The sequence below is a fragment of the Urtica dioica genome, chromosome 4 (assembly GCF_054948205.1).
Source record: "Urtica dioica subsp. dioica isolate 48M chromosome 4, U.dioica_male_clone48M_v1_H2, whole genome shotgun sequence".
Lineage (NCBI taxonomy): Eukaryota > Viridiplantae > Streptophyta > Magnoliopsida > Rosales > Urticaceae > Urtica > Urtica dioica.
The window spans coordinates 24,649,029-24,671,695 of record NC_142759.1 but is presented as its reverse complement, the minus strand read 5'-3'; the positions used below and the strand labels follow the sequence as shown (position 1 = coordinate 24,671,695).

Here is a 22,667-nt window from a genome sequence, read left to right as displayed (position 1 = left end):
ATCACCTTATCAATATAAGATGCTTGAGAAAGCGACAGGGTCCGGTTTTTCCGATCTCGAAAGATTTGGATCCCTAGAATGTACGCGGCTTCTCCTAGATCCTTCATGTCGAATTGCTTTACTAGCCAGACTTTAACCTCAGATAATTTACCCACATCGTTACCTATGAGTAATATATCATTGACATATAGTACCAAAAACACAGCTTTGCCTTCGTGTATTCACTTGTAAACACAAGGCTCCTGTATTAACTGTTCAAAGCCGAAGCTTTTCACAATTTCATCGAATCTAATATTCCATGACCTAGATGCTTGCTTTAGTCCATAAATGGACTTAAGTAACTCACAAACCTTGGTCTCTTGACCTTTGTTCACGAAACCGTCTGGTTGAGCTATATAAATGCGCTCGTCAAGATTGCCATTCAAGAAGGCCGTCTTGACATCCATTTTCCAAATCTCATAGTCGAGAGCTGCAGCTATGGATAGAAGTATGCGGATGGATTTAAGCATCGCGACTGGCGAGAAGGTTTCTTCATAGTCAATCCCTTCTTGATAGGTATGACCCTTAGCCACGGGTCATTCTTTGAACGTCTCGAAGTTCCCATCCGGACCCATTTTCTTCTTGTATATCCACTTACACCCTACGGGTTTAATCCCTTCAGGAAGGTCTACAAGTTTCTAGACTTTGTTGACATACATCGAGTGCATTTCAACTTTCATGGCGTCAAGCCAAAGGTTTGATTCAGAACAAGCCATCGCTTGGCTATAGGAAACAGGGTCATCCATGTCGGAGACGGCTACGAGAGAGTCTCCATAGGACATGTACCTGTCAGAATTTTGAGTAGCCCTCCCACTACGTCGAAGTACTACTTGACGAGATTCGGATGAGTTAGGTTGTGTTTCAGTTGGGGTAAGAACAGTTCTCACAGATGAGGTAGAAGCTTCCTCACCCAACTTTTCTTCAAGCACAATTTTGCTTCTAGGTTTCGCATCCTTCATAAGTCTTCCTCGAGGAAACGAGCATTCGTGCTAACGAAAGTCTTATCGTCCTCGGGACTATAGAAATGAAACCTTTGGTTTCCTTTGGATATCCCACAAACAGGCACAATTCTGACCTACTAGCCAACTTGCTAGTCTTTTGCCTTAGCACATGTGCAGGGCAACCCCAAATTCGGATGTGGCCCAGATTTACTTTACGGCCAGTCCATCTTTCATAAGGAGTACAAGGAACCGTTTTAGACGAAACTTGGTTCAGAATGTAAGCGGCTGTTTCGAGGGCATACCCCCAAAAGGAAAGAGAGAGTGATGAGTAACTCATCATTGATCTAACCATCTCCATTAGAGTTCGGTTCCTTCTCTCTGACACTCCGTTTTGTTGAGGTGTGCCAGGTGCCGTAAGCTGAGAAGCGAAACCTTCTTCTTTAAGAAAGTCATCGAACTCTCCAGACATACACTCACCACCTCGATCGGATCGAAGGGTTTTGATCTGTTTGCCAGTTTGCTTTTCCACTAAAGCCCTAAAGACCTTAAATACATTAAAGGTCTTGGATTTGTGTTTGAGCAAATAGACAAAACTGTATCTTGAGTAATCATCAGTAAAGGTAACGAAGTATTCGTATTCTCCACGTGCATGTTGACTGAGCGGACCACATACATCATAATGTACTAGTTCCAGCAACCCAGTGGCTCTTCGACCCTTGGCTGAGAAAGGTCGCTTAGTCATTTTTCCTTCAATACAAGATTCACAAATAGGTAGTGAACCTATTGCAGAGGCTTGGAGTGGACCGTCCCTCACAAGTCTCTTAATCCTGTCTAGACTGATATGACCAAGTCTTAAATGCCAGAGATATGTTGATTTTATTAGATCGGAGGATTCATAAAGTTTGATCCTCTTTGGCTCCATAACTAGATCATTATCTATTTCGGTGTCTAACAGAGAAGGTTGAGTGGAATAGATGTAGAAAAGAGCATTCTTCATACATGCATCAGTGACAAAAGAATTATCAGGAAACGAAATACGAATTCCATTCTTAATGAACTTTAAACAATAATCTTGCTCACAAAGACGAGCAATAGATATTAAGTTCTTCCCAAAGGAAAGAACGACACAAACATTATTCAAGTTTAAAGTGCGGTCTTCAAAAGACAGTGTCACGGATCCCACAGCCTTCGCAGACACCAGGCTCCCATCACCCCATTTGAAACAGAACTCGCCTTCCTCTAAGCTTTTGGTTTTCTTGAAACCAGTAAAGGAACAACAAATATGGTTAGTAGCAGCGGAGTCAAGACTCCACGCTGATACATTATCAGCTAATAAGCATGCTTCGGTAACTAGTACAATACTATGTTCCTTTGCTTTGAGAGAGGCAGGACAATTTTTCTTTTCGGCCTTGTGAGGTCTCTTCTTAGATCCAGAGGTGGAGGCTTTGTGCTCAGTAGCATGAGCCTCTCTTTGATTCCTCTTTCTCTTAGTGAGACCTTTAGCAGTGTGAAGCTCCTTCAGAAGCTCGGTAACAGTGTACTCTAGCTTGTTCATGGAGTAGTTCAGTTTGAAGGTATCAAAAGAATCAGGGAGAGTTGCCAAGATCATATCTATTTTGGTCTCCTCGTCAATCTTAAATCCTAGGATTTCCATCTTATTCAGGTAACTAATGATCAGCATCATATGGTCCCTGACGGGAGTCCCAGCCTTCATGTACAGTTCATAAACTGTCGGACTGCTTGTTGCCTTGCTTGACGTCTTCGCCCTCCAAACATCTCAAGGAGATTGTAGAGCATGTCGGCGGCAGTCTCGATGTCACGATGTTGTTGTTGCAACATATTGTTCATCAATGCTAAGATATAGCATCTCACAATCCCATCGGATCCGAGCCAGGTCGCCAAGGCGTCTTTTTCCTCTTTTGTCGAATCATCATTCGTTAAAGGAGGACACGGGGTGGTGAGTACCCATTTGTTCTTGTTAATGGTAAGGATGATGTCGAGGTTACGCTTCAAATCTACGTAGTTTTCGTTTTCGAGTTTGTTCGAGGAAATGATCAAAGAGAGAGGGTTGAGAGACATATTGCCTATAAAGTTGAAACAAGTTTATGATTAGTCTTTTTGTTTAGGATTTAAGTTTGTTTAAGACTTGATAAAATCCAAAGGTGTTATAAACCAAACGATAATTTACTCCCTCAAGAGAAGGTCGCAAAAAATCTCCATTTATAAGTAAATGACACATCATTAATGCTTAGCCAAGATGTCAATACACCAATTTTGACTAGCCACCTTGTAAATTGGTTTGATCACTCACATCATTTCGCAGAGCCTCGAGGGAGGATTACTAGGGATTGAGTCTAAGTGTGTAACCAACCACTTAGTCCAAGAGATTGACTTTGAAAAAACAATCCACCGAGGGGAGGCCTTGTCTCATTGTCTAACTCTCGGACGTAGCTCATTGAGCAATGATCAGAGCAAAGCGTCGTTGAGTACTCTCATTTAAGAGAGGGCCACGAGGGTGACTCTTAGTCTGGTGACAATTACTCTTTTCATTAGTATTGGGGATCGTGGGTTACAAACAACGAGTATAACCCTCCCACTTAGTTTTTGGAGTTGGTACATCGACTCTTATAATTTCGGAAACGGATTTCCTAGTTACAGAGTGACAGAGCGGACAACTAGAAAAGAATCCTAGATCTTCATGTTCAGAGCAGTATTAGTGCATAAAGGCACAAGGTACATACTCGGATCTTTTCCTATTTTCTATTCGGGAAAGTGCATGAGGGAAGTGTGAACTTCAACTCACTCGAACACTTGAAAGTTTGAGATTACACATCTTTTTATTTTTCGACTTGTCTACAAGGAGACTTCCCACTCAAATTTTCAAGAGCATATAGATTTTGAACATATGTGATATAGATATAGTTTTGAAAACATTTTGAAAACTTATTTGATTTGGATGACAAAATATTTTCAAGTTTGAAAACGAAAACGGTTTTTCAAAATTCAAACTAGTTTTGTAAAAATTCAATTTCAATTAAACTTTCAAAAATCAAAACATTTTAATCTTTCACATCATGTTTATAACCTTATAAAAAAAAACATTTTTTCTCAAGAAAATTTTCTCATTAGAGTTCTATAACTCATGGTAGTGGGGCTGAAAATCCGGATTTCTAAAAAACTGGACTTTCGGAACAGCCGCGCACCTCGGAGTAAAATCGCCATAACTGGCGGCTCCGATGTCCTTTTGACCCAAAACCGGTGGCGGAATTGATCTAGGGTTTAAGAAAAAGTTTAATGCTTCGGGTAAGCGGCGTAATTTTAAAAAATTTCATTTGACAAGTAAAACGATTTTACTAACCTAGACAAAGAGCAAGTACACGTAAATAAAAACTACTATGAGCATAATAAATTTACTAACCTTTTTAGAAGCTTGAATGTTGATGAGCATTCGGAAGGTTGAAAACGTTCGTCTCCTCTCGCAGCACGTCTCTCTTCTTTCCTCGGCAACACGAGCAACTACGATGGTTTCTATCACAAGAATCACTCGAGAGAAAAAGAATTAGTGAGTGGGCACTTTTAAACACGACGACTCGAGAACAAGTCTCAAAGTCGAAGAGCTAAAAACGCTAGGTCAAATGAGGACCTAGGTGCCAAAACAAAAATGAAAAATAACTAGAGAGAGAGAGAGGAGTTCGGCCAATATTCTAAAGAGAGAAGCTCTCAATCTCTAAAACTTTGGAATGAATGAAATGTGAAGAATGAGGCTCCTATTTATAGGAGAGGCTTTACCTTCAATAAGGTACTTTCCTCTTCTATATAATATCACATATTCATGATCAAAATATTCCTCCTTTCCTCTTTCATTTGGGCGGCCAAACAAGGCTTCTAGAAGCCTTGGGTTTGTTTGCTTCTAGAAGCTTCTTCATTTGTTCATGACAACATGAAAAAGGGCCATTAAAAATTTTCAATAAAATTCTTATGAAATGAAATTAATCCACAAGGCCCAATTAAACTAACTTGGCCGAGTGGTTTTGAGTCATCAAATGACATTGTCAAAAAATTTATTGACATTCATTTCATCCTATATCCAAAAGGACAAAAATACCCTTTTGACAATTTTCGTAAAACTTGTCTCGCTCTTGTTTTGACTTAGCTTCTAGTTTAACTATTCCTACTCGATGTGATTTGTGACAGTGACCTCATGGATCCAAATGAACAAAGCTTGAGCTAAACACTTGGACTCAAAAGTTCACAAACCTTTTCCAAGTTTAGCTTAATGTCAACTTACTCCACTAAAGAGTTGACACTGAAAATCTCTCGGTTCAAATGAATTTATTTTCTACTCAAGAATTCAACCAAATTGTCATGAGTGGATCCACATAATATTATCAATGTTTACCCTTCATGAATATCATCAGCTAGTCGGGATTTACAAAATTACCATTTTACCCTTCTAGCTGTTATTTCCTCAACTCATTTGTCGCTTGTGAATAAGTCAGAAACAATGTATTGACGAGGAGCTAACAAGTCACATTGTTTCATCCAAAAGAGTCAAGACTCAATTTGGACACTAGCCAGTTCATTTATTCACATTCCAAGGAACAAAGCATGAGGTGATATACATTGCATTTTAGTAATCTTGTACATGAGTTCCATATCTATGAGAACTTCACAAAGTTACTCATGACATCTTCATAACTTAGTACTTCACCAATAGGTCATGTTCGGAATCACATAGTGAGTCTGAACTCTGACTTTCTCAAATGAGAATACGTAAGCTATGAAATGACATGTCTCATTTCAGGATTAAGGTAAGCATGATGCAATTCATATGTAGTGACCTCGAGACATAAGAGGTTAAATGGTTTGTTCTTATTTTGTCTCTAGAAGTGCACTGGCCAATTCAGTACCTTCGGAAGATACCTAGAAGAACTATAGAGTCTCCAACTCTCAATGCCCCATAAACAGACATCATAGATTCTCCTAACAATCGTACTGAGGTCAATAGTCTTTTGACCCTTAGATTGCGAATATATCGTTTTAAGCGAACTACGAAGAGTTTGTTCATGCAAATCTACATTTGTCTCTTCGTAAGTTGTTAAGTTTGTTTATGGACTAAAGACTAATTTTTTATCGTAAAGCTTCAAACAGACAAAGAAGAATGAATGAATGTTTCAACCTTTTATTAAATGAATAAGCAATTACAAGCAAGAGTCTTCGTGAGACTTTATTACATCAAATGTACAAAATAAAGACTACAACTCTTCTTGTGGGCACCATTGACAACACATAGTTGGTCCCATCAAGTACTGGAGGATGATTTACGGATCCTCCTTCTCTGGAACTATCTATCACAGACAAACAAAATAAAATAACCAGGAAACCACCGTAAGATCTGGGTGCCTGCTCTGATACCAATTGAAATTTTGTTAAGCAAGGAAGACAATATGTCGTACACAATGTTGAGTCAATGTGTCCGACAACTTGATTCAACAAAAATAATGGATAGATAACAAAGAGTGCGTAAAAGTAAAAGACACACAAATTGGTTACCCAGTTCGATGCAACGTCACCTATGTCCGGGGGCTCACAGTCAGTAGAAAGGATTTCACTATAACGTAGTCAATAGTACAAAACTTATATGAATACAACAAATATCAATGCCCTAGAAACAATTACCACGAGTGATTACCAAGAACAGGGACCCCCCTGAATTTGAGACCCCTCTCAATTCCACTCTTCAAGCATTCACCTATGCTTGGTCGACTTCAATCTCAAAGCACGTGAAAACTGTTGTCAATGGTGCCCACAAGAAGAGTAGTAGTGTCTATTTATGTACATTTGATGTCATATAGTCTTACGAAGACTCTTGCTTGTAATTGCTTATTCATTAATAAAAAGTTGAAACGTTCATTCAATCTTTCTTTGTTTGAAGCTTTATGATAAAACCCTAGTCTTTTAGTCCATAAACAAACTTAACAACTTACGAAGAGACAAATGTAGATTTGCATGAACAAACTCTTCGTAGTTTGCTTAAAACGATATATTCGCAATCTTAGGGTCAAAGGACTATTGACCTCAGTATGATTGTTAGAAGAATCTATGATGTCTGGTTATGAGGCATTGAGAGTTGGGGACTCTATAGTTCTTCTAGGTATCTTCCGAAGGTACTGAATTGACCAGTGCACTTCTAGAGACAATATAAGAACAAACCATTTAACCTCTTATGTCTCGAAGTCACTATGTATGAATTGCATCATGCTTACCTTAATCCTGAAATGAGACATGCCATTTCACACCTTAGTATTCTCATTTGAGAAAGTCAGAGTTCGGACTCACTATGTCATTCCGAACAGGGCCTATTGGTGAAATACTAAGTTGTGAGTATGTCATGAGTAACTTTGTGAAGTTCTCATAGATATGGAATTCATGTACAAGATTGCTGAAATGCAATGTATGTCACCTCATGCTTTGTTCCTTGGAGTGTGAATAAATGAACTGGCCAGTGTCCAAATTGAGTCCTGACTCTTTTGGATGAAACAATGTGACTTGTTAGCTCCTCGTCAATACATTGTTTCTAACTTATTCACAAGCGACAAAGGAGTTGAGGAAATAACAGCTAGAAGGGTAAAATGGTAATTTAGTAAATCCCGACTAGCTGATGACATTCATGAAGGGTAGCATAGATAATATTCAGTGGATCCGCTCATTATAATTAGGTCGAATTCTTGAGTAGAAAACAAATTCATTTGAACCGAGAGATTTTCAGTGTCAGCTCTTTAGTGGAGTCAGCTGGCATTAAGCTAAACTTGGAAAAGGTTTGTGAACTTTTGAGTCCAAGTGTTTAGCTAAAGCTTTGTTCATTTGGGTCCATGAGGTCACTGTCACGAATCACATCGATAGGAATAGTTAAACTGGAAGCTAAGTCAAAACAAGAACGAAAATAGTCAAAAGGGTATTTTTGTCTTTTGAGACAAATGATGAAATGAATGTCAATAAATTTTTTGACAAGTTCATTTGATGACTTAATGTCACTCGGCCATAATATGATTAATTGGGCCTTGTGGATTAATTTCATTTCATAAGAATTTTATTGAAAATTCTTAATGGGCCTTTTTCATGTTGTCATGAACAAAATGGAAAAGCTTCTAGAAGCCCCTTCTAGAAGGTGATAGGCGCCCATAATACCCATAGGAAGAGAGAATATTTTGTGCATAAATGTATCAAGATACTTGCCAAAAGAAAAAGAGGAAACAAATTTCCCCTAAGAGGAAACATGGTGGGCGCCCAAATGTGGTCAAGAGAGAAGCAAACAAAAGAGGAAACAAATCCAAGGACTTACTTGTTTTGTCTTGGACGTGCACCTCTTTGAAGGAAAAGGGAAATTGGCTCATGAATATGTGATATTCTATAGAAGAGGAAACTACCTTATTGAAGGTGAGACCTCTCCTATAAATAGGAGCCTCATTCCACACTTTTCATTCATGCAAAGTTTTAGAGATTGAGAGCTTCTCTCTCTAGACTTGGCCGCCCCTTCCTCTCTCTCTCTCTAGTTTTATTTTCGATTATTTCTTGTCTTGGTACCTAGGTCCTCACTCGACCTAGTGTTTAGCTCTGCGACTTCGAGACTCGTTCTCAAGTCGTAGTGTTTAAAAGTGCCCACTCACTGATTCCTTCTTTTCGAGTGATTTAGTGATAGAAACTTTCGTGGTTGCTCGAGGTGCCGAGGAAAGAAAGAGAGACGTGCTGCGAGGGGAGACGAGCGTTGCAACTTTCCAAAAGCTTCTACAAGGTTCAAGCTTCAAGAAAGGTTAGTAACTTTAATAGCTCATATTAGTTTTTATTTACATGTACATGCTCTTGTCTAGGTTAGTAAAAACTAGTTTTACTTAAAAAGAAAATTTTTAAAATTCCGCCGCTTAACGAAGCGTTAAACTTTTTCTTAAACCCTAGATCGATTCCAACAAATGGTATCAGAGCTTTGGTCAAAGGAATGCATGTGCATGTTTTTAAATTGTGAGCTTGAAAATCGTTTTCGAAAGTTTACTAATTTTGTGACAAGTTAGAATTGTAATCTTAGTTTTTTTTAATTTATTGCTCTTGTCTCTAAATTAAAAACCATGTTGAGTTTCTATGAGTTTGGGATGATGTTAAAACACATTAGAATCAGTTCTAAAAGTTTTTAATTTTTTATATTGAAAAACGTGTTTTAAAGGTTTGAGAATTTTCGAGTAAATTTTGTGACTAGTTTTATTTTCTTGCTAGTTTCGTTTATTTACTTGAATCGTTTTATGCATGTTGTTATTTCTTTTATTCTATGTTATTACCCTGCTAATAAAACACAAATAAAAGCTTTAAACAACATCTTAAAACGTTCCGTTACACTCGATTCTTTTTCGCACCTAAAAGGACGAAGCTTTAATTTATTTCTTTTTCTTCGAGCTGGAATGTAAACCCGCATTAAAAGCGGCATAACTCTCTGCTCAGAAATCGAAATTTAATGATTCTTGAATCAAATTAAAGCTCTGTCTGTCCTCTGTCCAATGCCACCGGTTTCGGCTCAAAAGGACATCGGAGCCGCCAGTTATGGCGATTTTACTCCGAGGTGCGCGGCTGTCTGAAACTCCAGTTTTTTTTTTTTTAATTCCGGATTTTCAAACCCCACTACCAAGAGTTATAGAACTCTAATGAGAAAATTTTCTTGAGCAAAAATATTTTTTTTATATGATTATAAACATGATGTGTAAGATTAAAAAGTTTTGATTTTTGAAAGATTAATTGAAATTGAGTTTTTACAAAACTAGTTTGAATTTTGAAAAACCGTTTTCATTTTCAAACTTGAAAATATTTTGTCATCCAAATCAAATAATTTTTCAAAATGTTTTCAAAACTATATCTATATCACATATGTTCAAAATCTATATGCTCTTGAAAATTTGAGTGGGAGGTCTCTTTGTAGACAAAAGCCGAAAAATAAAAAGATGTGTAATCTCAAACTTTCAAGTGTTCGAGTGAGTTGAAGTTCACGCTTCCCTCACGCACTTTCCCGAAATAGAAAATAGGAAAAGATCGAGTATGTACCTTGTGCCTTTATGCACTAATACTGCTCTGAACATGTCGATCTAGGATTCTCTTCTAGTTGTCCGCTATGTCGCTCTCTAACTAGGAAATCTGTTTCCGAACTTAAAAGAGTCGATGAACCAACTCCAAAAACTAAGTGGGAGGGTTATATTCGTTGTTTGTAACCCACGATCCCCAACACTAATGAAAGATGCAATAACGTGGGACTAAGAGCCGCTCTTGCGACCCTCACTTAAATGTGAGTACTCCAAGGCGTTATTGCTTCGATCATTGCTCAATGAGCTACGTCCGAGAGTGATGCAATGATGGCAAGGCCTCCCCTTGGGGGATTGTTTTTCAAAGCTGATCTTTTGGACTAAGTGGTTGGTTGCACGCTTAGGCTCAATCCCTAGTATCCTCCCTTGAGGCTCTGCGAAAGGATGTGAGTGATCAAACCAATTTACAAGGTGGCTAGTCAAAATAGATGTATTGACATCTTGGCTTAGCATTAATGATGTGTCATTTACTTATAAATGGAGATTTTTTGCGGCCTTCTCTTGAGGGAGTAAATTATCGTTTGGTTTATAACACCTTTGGATTTTACAAAAGTCTTAATGAAACTTAAATCCTAAACCAAAGACTAATCATAAACTTGTTTCAACTCTTATAGGCAATATGTCTCTCAACCATCTCTCAATCTTTCTTTCCTCGAACAAACTCGAAAACGAAAACTACGTTGATTCGAAACGTAACCTCGACATAATACCTACCGTTAACAAGCACAAATGGGTACTCACCACCCCGTGTCCTCCTCTGACGAATGATGATTCAACTCAAGAGGACAATGACGCCTTAGCGGCCTGGCTTCGATCCGATGAGATTGTGAGGTGCTATATCTTGGCATCTATGAACAATATGCTGAAAGAGCAACATCGTGACTTCGAGACTGCCGCTGACATGCTCTACAATCTCCTTGAGATGTTTTGGAGGGCAAAGGTGTCAGACAAGGCAACAAGCAGTCCGACAGTTTATGAACTGTCGCATGAAGGCTAGGACTCCTGTTAGGGACCATATGATGCTGATCATTAGTTTTCTAAATAAAATGGAAATACTAGGATCTGAGATTGATGGGAAGAATATCATAGATATGATTTTAGAAACTCTCCCCGCATCTCTTGATACCTCCAAGATGAACTACTCCATGAACAAGCTAGAGTACACTGTTACCATGCTTATAATGGAACTTCACACTGCTGTAGGTCTCACTAAGAGAAAGAGGAATCAAGGAGAGGCACATGCTACTGAGCAAAAAGCCTCCGCCTCTGGAACTAAAAAGAGACCTCACAAAGCCGATAAAAAGAACTGTCCTGCCTATCTCAAAGCAAAGGAACATAGTATTGTACTAGTTACCGAAGCATGCTTAGTAGCTGATAATGTATCAACGTGGATTCTTGATTCCGCTACTACTAACCATATTTGTTGTTCCTTGAATGGTTTCAAGAAAACCAAAAGCTTAGAGGAAGGCGAGTTCTGTTTCAAATGGGGTGATGGGAACTGGTGTCCGCAAAGGCTGTGGGATCCGTGACGCTGTCTTTTGAAGACCGCACTTTAAACTTGAATAATGTTTATTTTGTTCCTACCTTTGGGAAGAACTTAATATCCGTTGCTCGTCTTCGTGAGCAAGATTATTGTTTAAAGTTCATTAAGAATGGAATTCGTATTTCGTTTCCTGATAATTCTTTTGTCACTGATGCATGTATGAAGAATGCTCTTTTCTACATCTATCCCACTCAACCTTCTCTTTTAGACACCGAAATAGATAATGATCTAATTAGGGAGCCAAAAAGGATCAAACTTTCTGAATCCTCCGATCTAACAAAATAAACACACCTATGGCACTTAAGACTTGGTCATATCAGTCTAGAAAGGATTAAGAGACTTGTGAGGGATGGTCCACTCCAAGCCTCTGCAATAGGTTCACTACCTACTTGTGAATCCTGCATAGAAGGAAAAATGACTAAGCGACCTTTCTCTGATAAAGGTCGAAGAGCCACTGAGTTGCTGGAAGTAATACATTCTGATGTATGTGGTCCGCTCAGCCAACAGGCACGTGGAGGATACGAATACTTCGTTACCTTCACTGATAATTACTCACGATATGGGTTTGTCTATTTGCTCAAACACAAATCCGAGACCTTTAACGTATTTAAGGTCTTTAGGGCTTTAGTGGAAAAGCAAACTGGCAAAGTGATCAAAACCCTTCGATCCGATCGAGGTGGTGAGTATATGTCTGGAGAGTTCGATGACTTTCTTAAAGAAGAATGTATCGCTTCTCAGCTTACCGCACCTGGCACACCTCAACAAAACGGAGTGTCAGAGAGAAGAAACCGAACTCTTATGGAGATGGTTAGATCAATGATGAGTTACTCATCACTCCCGCTTTCCTTTTGGGGATATGCCCTCGAAAGAGCCGCCTACATTCTGAACCAAGTTCCGTCCAAAACGGTTCCTGGTACTCCTTATGAACGGTGGACTGGCCGTAAAGTGAATCTTGGCCGCATCCGAATTTGGGGTTGCCCTGCACACGTGCTAAGGCAAAAGACTAGCAAGTTGGCTAGTAGGTCAGAATTGTGCCTGTTTGTAGGATATCCGAAGGAAACCAAAGGTTTTACTTTCTATAGTCCCGAGGACGATAAGACTTTCGTTAGCACGAATGCTCGTTTCCTTGAGGAGGACTTTATGAAGGATGCGAAACCTAGAAGCAAAATTGTGCTTGAAGAAAAGTTGGGTGAGGAAGCTTCTACCTCATCTGTAAGAACTGTTCTTACCCCAACTGAAACACAACCTAACTCATCAGAATCTCGTCAAGTAGTACTTCGACGTAGTGGGAGGGCTACTCAAAAGCCTGACAGGTACATGTCTTATGGAGACTCTCTTGTAGCCGTCTCCGACATGGATGACCCTGTTTCCTATAGCCAAGCGATGGCTTGTTCTGAATCAAACCTTTGGCTTGACGCCATGAAAGTTGAAATGCACTCGATGTATGTCAACAAAGTCTGGAAACTTGTAGACCTTCCTGAAGGGATTAAACCCGTAGGGTGTAAGTGGATATACAAGAAGAAAAGGGGTCCTGATGGGAACGTCGAGACGTTCAAAGCACGACTTGTGGCAAAGGGTTATACCCAACAAGAAGGGATTGACTATGAAGAAACCTTCTCGCCAGTCGCAATGCTTAAATCCATCCGCATACTCCTATCCATAGCTGCAGCTCTCGACTATGAGATCTGGCAAATGGATGTCAAGACAGCCTTTCTGAATGGCAATCTTGACGAGCGCATTTACATGGCTCAACCAGACGGTTTCGTGGATAAAGGTCAAGAGACCAAGGTTTGTGAGTTGCTTAAATCCATTTATGGACTAAAGCAAGCATCTAGGTCATGGAATATTAGATTCGATGAAACTGTAAAGAGCTTCGGCTTTGAACAGTCAATAGATGAGCCTTGTGTTTACAAGTTAATACACGAAGGCAAAGTTGTGTTTCTGGTACTATATGTCGATGATATACTACTCATTGGTAATGACGTAGGTAAGTTATCTGAGGTTAAGGTCTGGCTAGCAAAGCAATTCGATATGAAGGATCTAGGAGAAGCCGCGTACATTCTGAGAATCCAAATCTTTCGAGATAGGAAAAACCGGACCCTGTCGCTCTCTCAAGCATCTTATATTGATAAGGTGATGGATCGCTTCTCGATGCAAGACTGCAAGAGGGGTCAAACACCCTTTAGGCATGGAGTTTCACTCTCTAAGGACCAGTCTCCCAAGACTGCACAAGAGATTGAAGACATGAGAAAGATTCCTTACGCCTCTGCCGTGGGAAGTCTCATGTATGCCATGCTTTGCACTAGACCTAACATCTGTTTCGCCGTTGGCATAGTTAGCCGTTTCCAATCCAACCCTGGACCCGAGCACTGGATTGCTGTTAAGCATGTTCTTAAGTATCTTCGAAGAAGTAGGAACTTGATGCTTACATACTCAGGTACTGACCTGACTATGACGGGATATACCGACTCCGATTTTCAAGCGGATAAGGATTCTAGGAAATCCACTTCGGGATCTGTGTTCATCCTTAATGGTGGAGCTGTTGTGTGGAGAAGTATTAAGCAATCTTGCATTGCTGACTCCACAATGGAAGCAGAATATGTGGCTGCTTGTGAAGCATCCAAAGAGGCTGTATGGCTTAGAAAGTTCCTTAAGTATTTGGAAGTTGTTCCAAACGTCGACGAGCCCATGACCCTTTATTGTGATAATAGTGGGGCTGTCGCTAACTCAAAGGAACCTAGAGGCCATAAGCGCTCTAAACATATTGAGAGGAAATACCATTTGATTCGAGAGATCGCGCAACGCGGAGACGTGGAGGTGAAGTAGATCTCTGGAAGATCCATTCACCAAGGCCCTAGCGAACAAGGTCTTCGACCAACATCGTGAGGGATTAGGCATGTAGGACTACTCACATCTTCTTTGAGTCAAGTGGGAGTTTGTTGTCAATGGTGACCACAAGAAGAGTAGTAGTGTCTATTTATGTACATTTGATGTCATATAGTCTTACGAAGACTCTTGCTTGTAATTGCTTATTCATTAATAAAAAGTTGAAACGTTCATTCAATCTTTCTTTGTTTGAAGCTTTATGATAAAACCCTAGTCTTTTAGTCCATAAACAAACTTAACAACTTACGAAGAGACAAATGTAGATTTGCATGAACAAACTCTTCGTAGTTTGCTTAAAACGATATATTCGCAATCTTAGGGTCAAAGGACTATTGACCTCAGTATGATTGTTAGAAGAATCTATGATGTCTGGTTATGAGGCATTGAGAGTTGGGGACTCTATAGTTCTTCTAGGTATCTTCCGAAGGTACTGAATTGACCAGTGCACTTCTAGAGACAAAATAAGAACAAACCATTTAACCTCTTATGTCTCGAAGTCACTATGTATGAATTGCATCATGCTTACCTTAATCCTGAAATGAGACATGCCATTTCACACCTTAGTATTCTCATTTGAGAAAGTCAGAGTTCGGACTCACTATGTCATTCCGAACAGGGCCTATTGGTGAAATACTAAGTTGTGAGTATGTCATGAGTAACTTTGTGAAGTTCTCATAGATATGGAATTCATGTACAAGATTGCTGAAATGCAATGTATGTCACCTCATGCTTTGTTCCTTGGAGTGTGAATAAATGAACTGGCCAGTGTCCAAATTGAGTCCTGACTCTTTTGGATGAAACAATGTGACTTGTTAGCTCCTCGTCAATACATTGTTTCTAACTTATTCACAAGCGACAAAGGAGTTGAGGAAATAACAGCTAGAAGGGTAAAATGGTAATTTAGTAAATCCCGACTAGCTGATGACATTCATGAAGGGTAGCATAGATAATATTCAGTGGATCCGCTCATTATAATTAGGTCGAATTCTTGAGTAGAAAACAAATTCATTTGAACCGAGAGATTTTCAGTGTCAGCTCTTTAGTGGAGTCAGCTGGCATTAAGCTAAACTTGGAAAAGGTTTGTGAACTTTTGAGTCCAAGTGTTTAGCTAAAGCTTTGTTCATTTGGGTCCATGAGGTCACTGTCACGAATCACATCGATAGGAATAGTTAAACTGGAAGCTAAGTCAAAACAAGAACGAAAATAGTCAAAAGGGTATTTTTGTCTTTTGAGACAAATGATGAAATGAATGTCAATAAATTTTTTGACAAGTTCATTTGATGACTTAATGTCACTCGGCCATAATATGATTAATTGGGCCTTGTGGATTAATTTCATTTCATAAGAATTTTATTGAAAATTCTTAATGGGCCTTTTTCATGTTGTCATGAACAAAATGGAAAAGCTTCTAGAAGCCCCTTCTAGAAGGTGATAGGCGCCCATAATACCCATAGGAAGAGAGAATATTTTGTGCATAAATGTATCAAGATACTTGCCAAAAGAAAAAGAGGAAACAAATTTCCCCTAAGAGGAAACATGGTGGGCGCCCAAATGTGGTCAAGAGAGAAGCAAACAAAAGAGGAAACAAATCCAAGGACTTACTTGTTTTGTCTTGGACGTGCACCTCTTTGAAGGAAAAGGGAAATTGGCTCATGAATATGTGATATTCTATAGAAGAGGAAACTACCTTATTGAAGGTGAGACCTCTCCTATAAATAGGAGCCTCATTCCACACTTTTCATTCATGCAAAGTTTTAGAGATTGAGAGCTTCTCTCTCTAGACTTGGCCGCCCCTTCCTCTCTCTCTCTCTAGTTTTATTTTCGATTATTTCTTGTCTTGGTACCTAGGTCCTCACTCGACCTAGTGTTTAGCTCTGCGACTTCGAGACTCGTTCTCAAGTCGTAGTGTTTAAAAGTGCCCACTCACTGATTCCTTCTTTTCGAGTGATTTAGTGATAGAAACTTTCGTGGTTGCTCGAGGTGCCGAGGAAAGAAAGAGAGACGTGCTGCGAGGGGAGACGAGCGTTGCAACTTTCCAAAAGCTTCTACAAGGTTCAAGCTTCAAGAAAGGTTAGTAACTTTAATAGCTCATATTAGTTTTTATTTACATGTACATGCTCTTGTCTAGGTTAGTAAAAACTAGTTTTACTTAAAAAGAAAATTTTTAAAATTCCGCCGCTTAACGAAGCGTTAAACTTTTTCTTAAACCCTAGATCGATTCCAACAAAAACTTCAATCACGCAAACACAAAACCCAAATCTAACAAATACTTAGTCTTCTGGAATAGTGTTTGAAGAATAACACCTCTCTTAAACAAAAACAACTAGTTTCCCACTCCGCCAATCGTGCACGTATAGGAACCCTAATTCTTTTTGTTAAAACATCAAGACTGTTAAGGGGGAGCGCACGGCTTTTATAGCAGTCATACATCTCTGGAAGTAAATCTAGGGTTTCCTTACCCATACACGCGAGAAGATCACCAAGGAAAGTCTTCTACGAAGCAATATGGCAAAACAGGAAACTTGCCAGAAAAACAGTCTGCGCACAAGGAGAAGGATGTCTCGACAAAAGCTGAAGCATGAAGACCGACATCTTTCCTCAACAACTTGCACTAAAAAATAATACTAACTTGAACGTACCAACAATTGTATTTATCACCATTATGACATGTTCGTTGCAAATTTCCACATTTCTGAAATTGTTGTTGGGGCAAATTTTCTCTGACAACAGTTGAGTCATTTCGCCCTGACCTTCTATCCAGCCTTCGCATAACCCTGCCAAATTTCTTGGCCAACATGGAAATAGCATCTATAACATCATCATTATTCTCAGAATATACTTGTTCTCTATGTTCTGTAATAGAGTGCTTGAGTGTCAAACCCTTGTTCTTCCTTTCAGCTTTGCGAAGAGACATTTCATAGGTCAAGAGAGACACAATTAGCTCATCAACTTTCATATGTGAAAGGTCATGGACTTCTTGTATCGTAGTTACTTTCATGTTGAATCTTTCGGGAAGAGATCTTGGAATCTTCTGAACAAGCTTAGTATCACTTATAGGACCACCGAGAGAGAAATACTCATTAGGAATGTCACAGATGCGCGCATTGAATTCAGAAATGGTTTCTTCTCCAAGCATAATCATTCCTTCAAACTTGATAGTGAGAAGCTGAAGACGTTGGCCACAGACTTTAGAAGTCCATTCATGAGCAACTTCAAGAATGTCTCATGCCTCCTTAGCACTCTTACAAGTATTTATGAGCCTGCAAATATTCTTATCAACACCATTGTATATAGCATTTAGAGCACGATAATTACCGAGAGCAACTTCATCTTCAGTAGGATTCAAATCCTTTTAAGGCTTGGTAAAAACAACACCTTCAACATCTTTCATGGTGGGAGCAGTCCAGCCAGTAATCACGGCTTTCTAAGTCTTGTTATCAACAAATTTGAGGAAGGCACACATTCGAGCTTTCCAATAGCCATAATTCGTCCCATCGAGAACTGGTGGACAATTAACTGAACCTCTTTCTTTGGTATTATCCATCTCAAACAGAAAACGTCAATGAGACAAGGAAACAACTCAAGAGTTTGAGTGCCCGCTCTGATACCAAATGAAATTTTGTTTATACAATGTCAAAATGCCGCACACAATGTGGAGTCAATGTATGCGACAACCTGAACTGAACTAATAGACGGATAAAGAAAAAGATAGTGCGTAAACAAAATGAACAAGATGTGGTAACACAGTTCGGTGCAACGTCACCTACTCTGGGGGCAGTATTCTCAAGTGGAAAGGAAATTCACTATATGAAAAGTAGTACAAGTACAACGATAGACTTATATGAACAATCCTGCTTCAATGCCCTTTACCTAAATACTACCCGTGAATTTCAACTTTGGCTCCCCCTGAATTTGAGTTCTCCTCACTTTCACTCTCAAACACTCTCCCGCGTGTTTGGTAGAACTCAATCTCAGTGCACGTGAACAAGCAATCACGCAGCAACATCACCCACAACAATTCACCAACACTCAATCGATATGAAGATGTGTTTTGAGAATTACAACACATTCATCAACACAATTAACTTTTCAGTCTGCTGATCGTGCACGTCTAGAAACTCTAAAATTCTGAATGAATGCGTAAGGGATACTGAGGGAGAAGCGCACGACTTTTATAGTAGCAATATATGTGGAAGTCAATCTAGGGTTTCCTTACCTATACACGGGCATGGAACCAATGTAGAAAGTCATTTGCGAAACACTCTTGCATAACGAGAAACTTGCCATAAATACATACCAGTGAACAGCGACAAGATGTCTCCGCACAAAGTGCAACATGATGCACGACATTTTTCCAAACTAAATTAAAGTAAAAAAAAATAAGCCAATAGACGTATCAACACTAATAAAATTTTACTTTTGGGACACAAATATTATAGAACAATTTATTTCAACTAGCCAAATTAAAATTTTATTTTATTAAGAAAATAGTCCATCAGACCAGTAAATTAATTAGCTAAAGAGTAAACTTTCTTTTTAGTTAATTTAGTTTATTCTCTGCGAATTTGGTGAATTATTTTTTTAATAAAATAGTTTTTTATTATTTAAATAAAAAGATAAACTATTATTGGGCTTGTGACCTAAATTCAAAGATATATATATTTTACCAAAAAAAAAAGCTCGCACACAAAAAAGGATCCAATTGATGCATTTTTCTAAACCTACTCATTGCAATAAATAGAATAAAAAGCTCCCCACAAATATCTTGGTCCCTTATTTTTCACTTTCAGTTTTGTGAGGTCACTATTTAAAATGATTGGTCAATCTAGTATAGAAAAAAAAAAAATATCAGGGACATCAACCAATAAGCATATGGATTAGACTAGTCTACTAACCATGATTTTTTATTATTATTATTTTTTTTTATATATAAATAAGCGTTCACACGAACAACAAAGTAACAAACCGAAATTCAAATGACACTCGCTTCCCTTCACTCTCAAATCTCAATCCAGTCAAACAGGCCCACTCGCCATTAGATATTTTCCGGCTAATCTTATTTTAATTTCATTCTTAGACCCCCAACTATAGAAGTTATACCATTTCATCCTCCAATTTAATATCATAAACATTTCTACCCGCCGCGACTTCGCCAATTGGTTGAAGATATTGCAAGGTATTTATCTTGCTAAACGTTTTTTTAGAAGAAAACTATTAAAAATAATAACAATTTTTTTCCGTTTATTTAACGTACGGTTTGGATTTTTATTTTGACCATTCAAATCAGATTGGAACAATAATTTGTCAACATAAGAATTCAGAAGATCATAAGACTTATCAGAGCTTGATGCACCAAACTTGCCCAATAGTCCATGAAAGTTTCCTGAAAATTGATGGTATCTACGATTCCAATATTTAATAATTCCTTGAATTCACGCATCTATAAATGTGGACACGGAACATTTAAATTTCATTAAAGTCGGGGGACAAAATGGGATTAATGAAATAAATAGAGGACAAAAGTGAAGAAAAGTAGCGATATAATAGATATTTGTGTATTTACTGTTTACGAGTAAATGATGAGATTAAGAGGCGGTTTGTGGTCTGGTCTCCCGCGAATATGACAGTGCTCATAAGATGCCACGTAGACAAAGCCGTTCTTAGCCTCACGATAAATTAATATCCCCCAACTAAATTCCCCACTTGCCAGCTGTAAGAAAAAAAATCAACATATATATACTTCGAGCAAATGAATCCGTAGAAGAAAAAGAGAGAGAAAGAAAGAAAGAGAAAATAAAAAAGATATTTTCTTCCTTCAGAGTTGAGAGAGAGAGAGAGAGAAGATGAAGATACAGTGTAACGTGTGCGAGGCGGCGGAGGCGACCGTACTGTGCTGTGCCGACGAGGCGGCGCTGTGTTCGGAATGCGATGAGAAGATTCACGCCGCCAATAAGCTCGCCGGGAAACACCAACGAGTCCCTCTGGCTTCCTCTTCTTCCAATATGCCTAAGTGCGATATTTGTCAGGTTCGTCCCTCACTCTCTCTCTGTGAATGTGTAGGCGATTTCTATTTCGGAATCGGATCATGAAGCTTTCGTTTTCTTTGATGATTTGAGTATATTCCGTTTTCGTTGGTGATTTGAGTATATGAGGAAAATTTAGAGAAATCGTTCAAATTATCACGCGAGAAAAAGAAAATGAGTTTCAGAAGAAAATATAGTAGTGCTGATAGTCGATACTACTGACGATAGACACTAAGAGAAAGATACGAGCACTTAATTGTAAATCAGTAAGGCCACTCCGTATATTAGTTCTGGCCAAAAATTGTTTCAGAAGTTCATATGATTTATCAGGCTCTGGCTCTAGAGTGGAATTGGAATATAAGCTATATTTTTTATCATACAAATCGTCATACTGTTCTTGTCTACTTCCACTATCTGGTTCATTGTAAATTCCTTGAAAGTTGAAACGAGTAACTGAATTAGCTTTTTTTTTTTTTTTTTTTACAGGATACGGTCGGATATTTCTTTTGCTTAGAGGACCGAGCTCTGCTCTGCAGAAAATGTGACTTAGCGATACACACGGCTAACTCGTACGTGTCGAATCACCAGAGGTTTCTTCTCACCGGAGTGAAAGTTGGCCTTGAAGGGGCCACCGAAATGGTTGGTGGTCCCTCTTCCGCTAGCAAGTCCCTTTCTGTGGAGAAAAGGTCAGAAACTAAATCTCACACTGTGTCTAAGAGAGATGCCCTGATGCTCTCTGTTGATGAATACAAGATATCGAGCGTCGATGTTAGTATCGGCAGAGATATTCCACCGTCGAAGGTGTCTTACACCGGCGGTTCAGCCACCGAATGCTTTCCTCAGTGGAACGTCGATGAATACATGGGTATAGCTGATTTCAATTCTGGCTATGACTACATGGGTAATGGAGGATCGTCCAAGGTATACTCCAAATCCTGAGATGGTCATATCTATCTTATCGTAATACATATACATATTGGCTCAGTATGACTGCCTGAACACAAGCCACGGATTGTGTATTTCCGAGTATATTACGCTCTAATTTAGTCGTTCTTCGGGTTGAGCAGTTAAAACGAGTTCCTTGTTTGGATAACATAGGCTGTAAAAATCAGATAGAGAACTGTTCTTGTAACATCAGTAAAATAACTTGGACCCTGAGAGACTGTGAATAGCCATCTGTATCGGGTGTTGGGCCACACATGTCACTTTAACTTTCATTATAAATTTTCTTTTTTTAAAAGGAACGAAAAAAAGAAGATGAAGCCATGCCTTTATCGAGGTGTACTTTATCGAAGAATTATTTCGAGATGGTTTAAAATGGATATTATTCCTCTTACCTTTTGTAATGAGCAATATTATTACTGTTATATACCATGTCCACATGAGCAAGATTATTGTACAAACAACACTAGAAGGTCTTGGCCATTTGGATTTCTCACAACTTACAATTGGCTGTGGATAAAAATACATGTAGCCATACAAGTTTGCTTTTCTATTCACACTTTATTAAGCTTATGGTGAATTTGTACCAGGCTGACAGTGGGAAATTCACTGACTCGGGTTCGCCTGCTTTGAGATTGGGCGGCGAGGATCTCGACGGTGACGAGTACTCGAGTCAGGTACCAGAGGCGTCGTGGACGGTCCCGCAGATTTCTTCTCCGCCTACTGCTTCGGGGTTATATTGGCCTAGAAATTCGTACCGGTCATCGGATTTCGCTGCTTTTGTACCGGATGTGTGCTATATAGAGATGCAAAATCAATCCAGTGATACTCTATCGAAGCGCCGGAGGCAATTCTAAAGGAAAAATAAATCCACCTTGATTTTTCATTTTTCAATTCGGAGCAAGTAAGGTGAAACCATGGTCTCTCCTGCTTGCTTTGAGAATGTTGCTGTAACGTTAATGCAAAAGGATACATGAAATTGGTGCAGTAGTGGTGTCTCTTGTGTTGCTATAATGCTTTTTGGGTTAACTAGTTATCGCGTCTGTGACTTATCTGTTAGAAATTGTTGATTTATGTATGTCCTAATTGTATGAATCCCTTACCATTAAAGCAATTCATTAAATTTATCTACTTGTTCTGGTAACACATCGTGAAGAGAGCACAGTTATTTATTATA

The 22,667-nt window shown here is 38.9% G+C and overlaps 1 protein-coding gene across 1 annotated transcript; it reads left to right on the top strand.

Annotated features, from left to right (window-relative positions):
* Positions 1 to 20,264: 20,264 nt before the first annotated feature.
* LZF1 (light-regulated zinc finger protein 1) lies at positions 20,265 to 22,621 on the top strand. Its single transcript, XM_089611995.1, has 3 exons — positions 20,265 to 20,551; positions 21,035 to 21,469; positions 22,081 to 22,621. The coding sequence occupies exons 1-3, from the start codon at positions 20,369 to 20,371 to the stop codon at positions 22,345 to 22,347; spliced, it is 885 nt and encodes a 294-aa protein (XP_089468121.1). The 5' UTR covers positions 20,265 to 20,368; the 3' UTR covers positions 22,348 to 22,621.
* Positions 22,622 to 22,667: the final 46 nt, after the last annotated feature.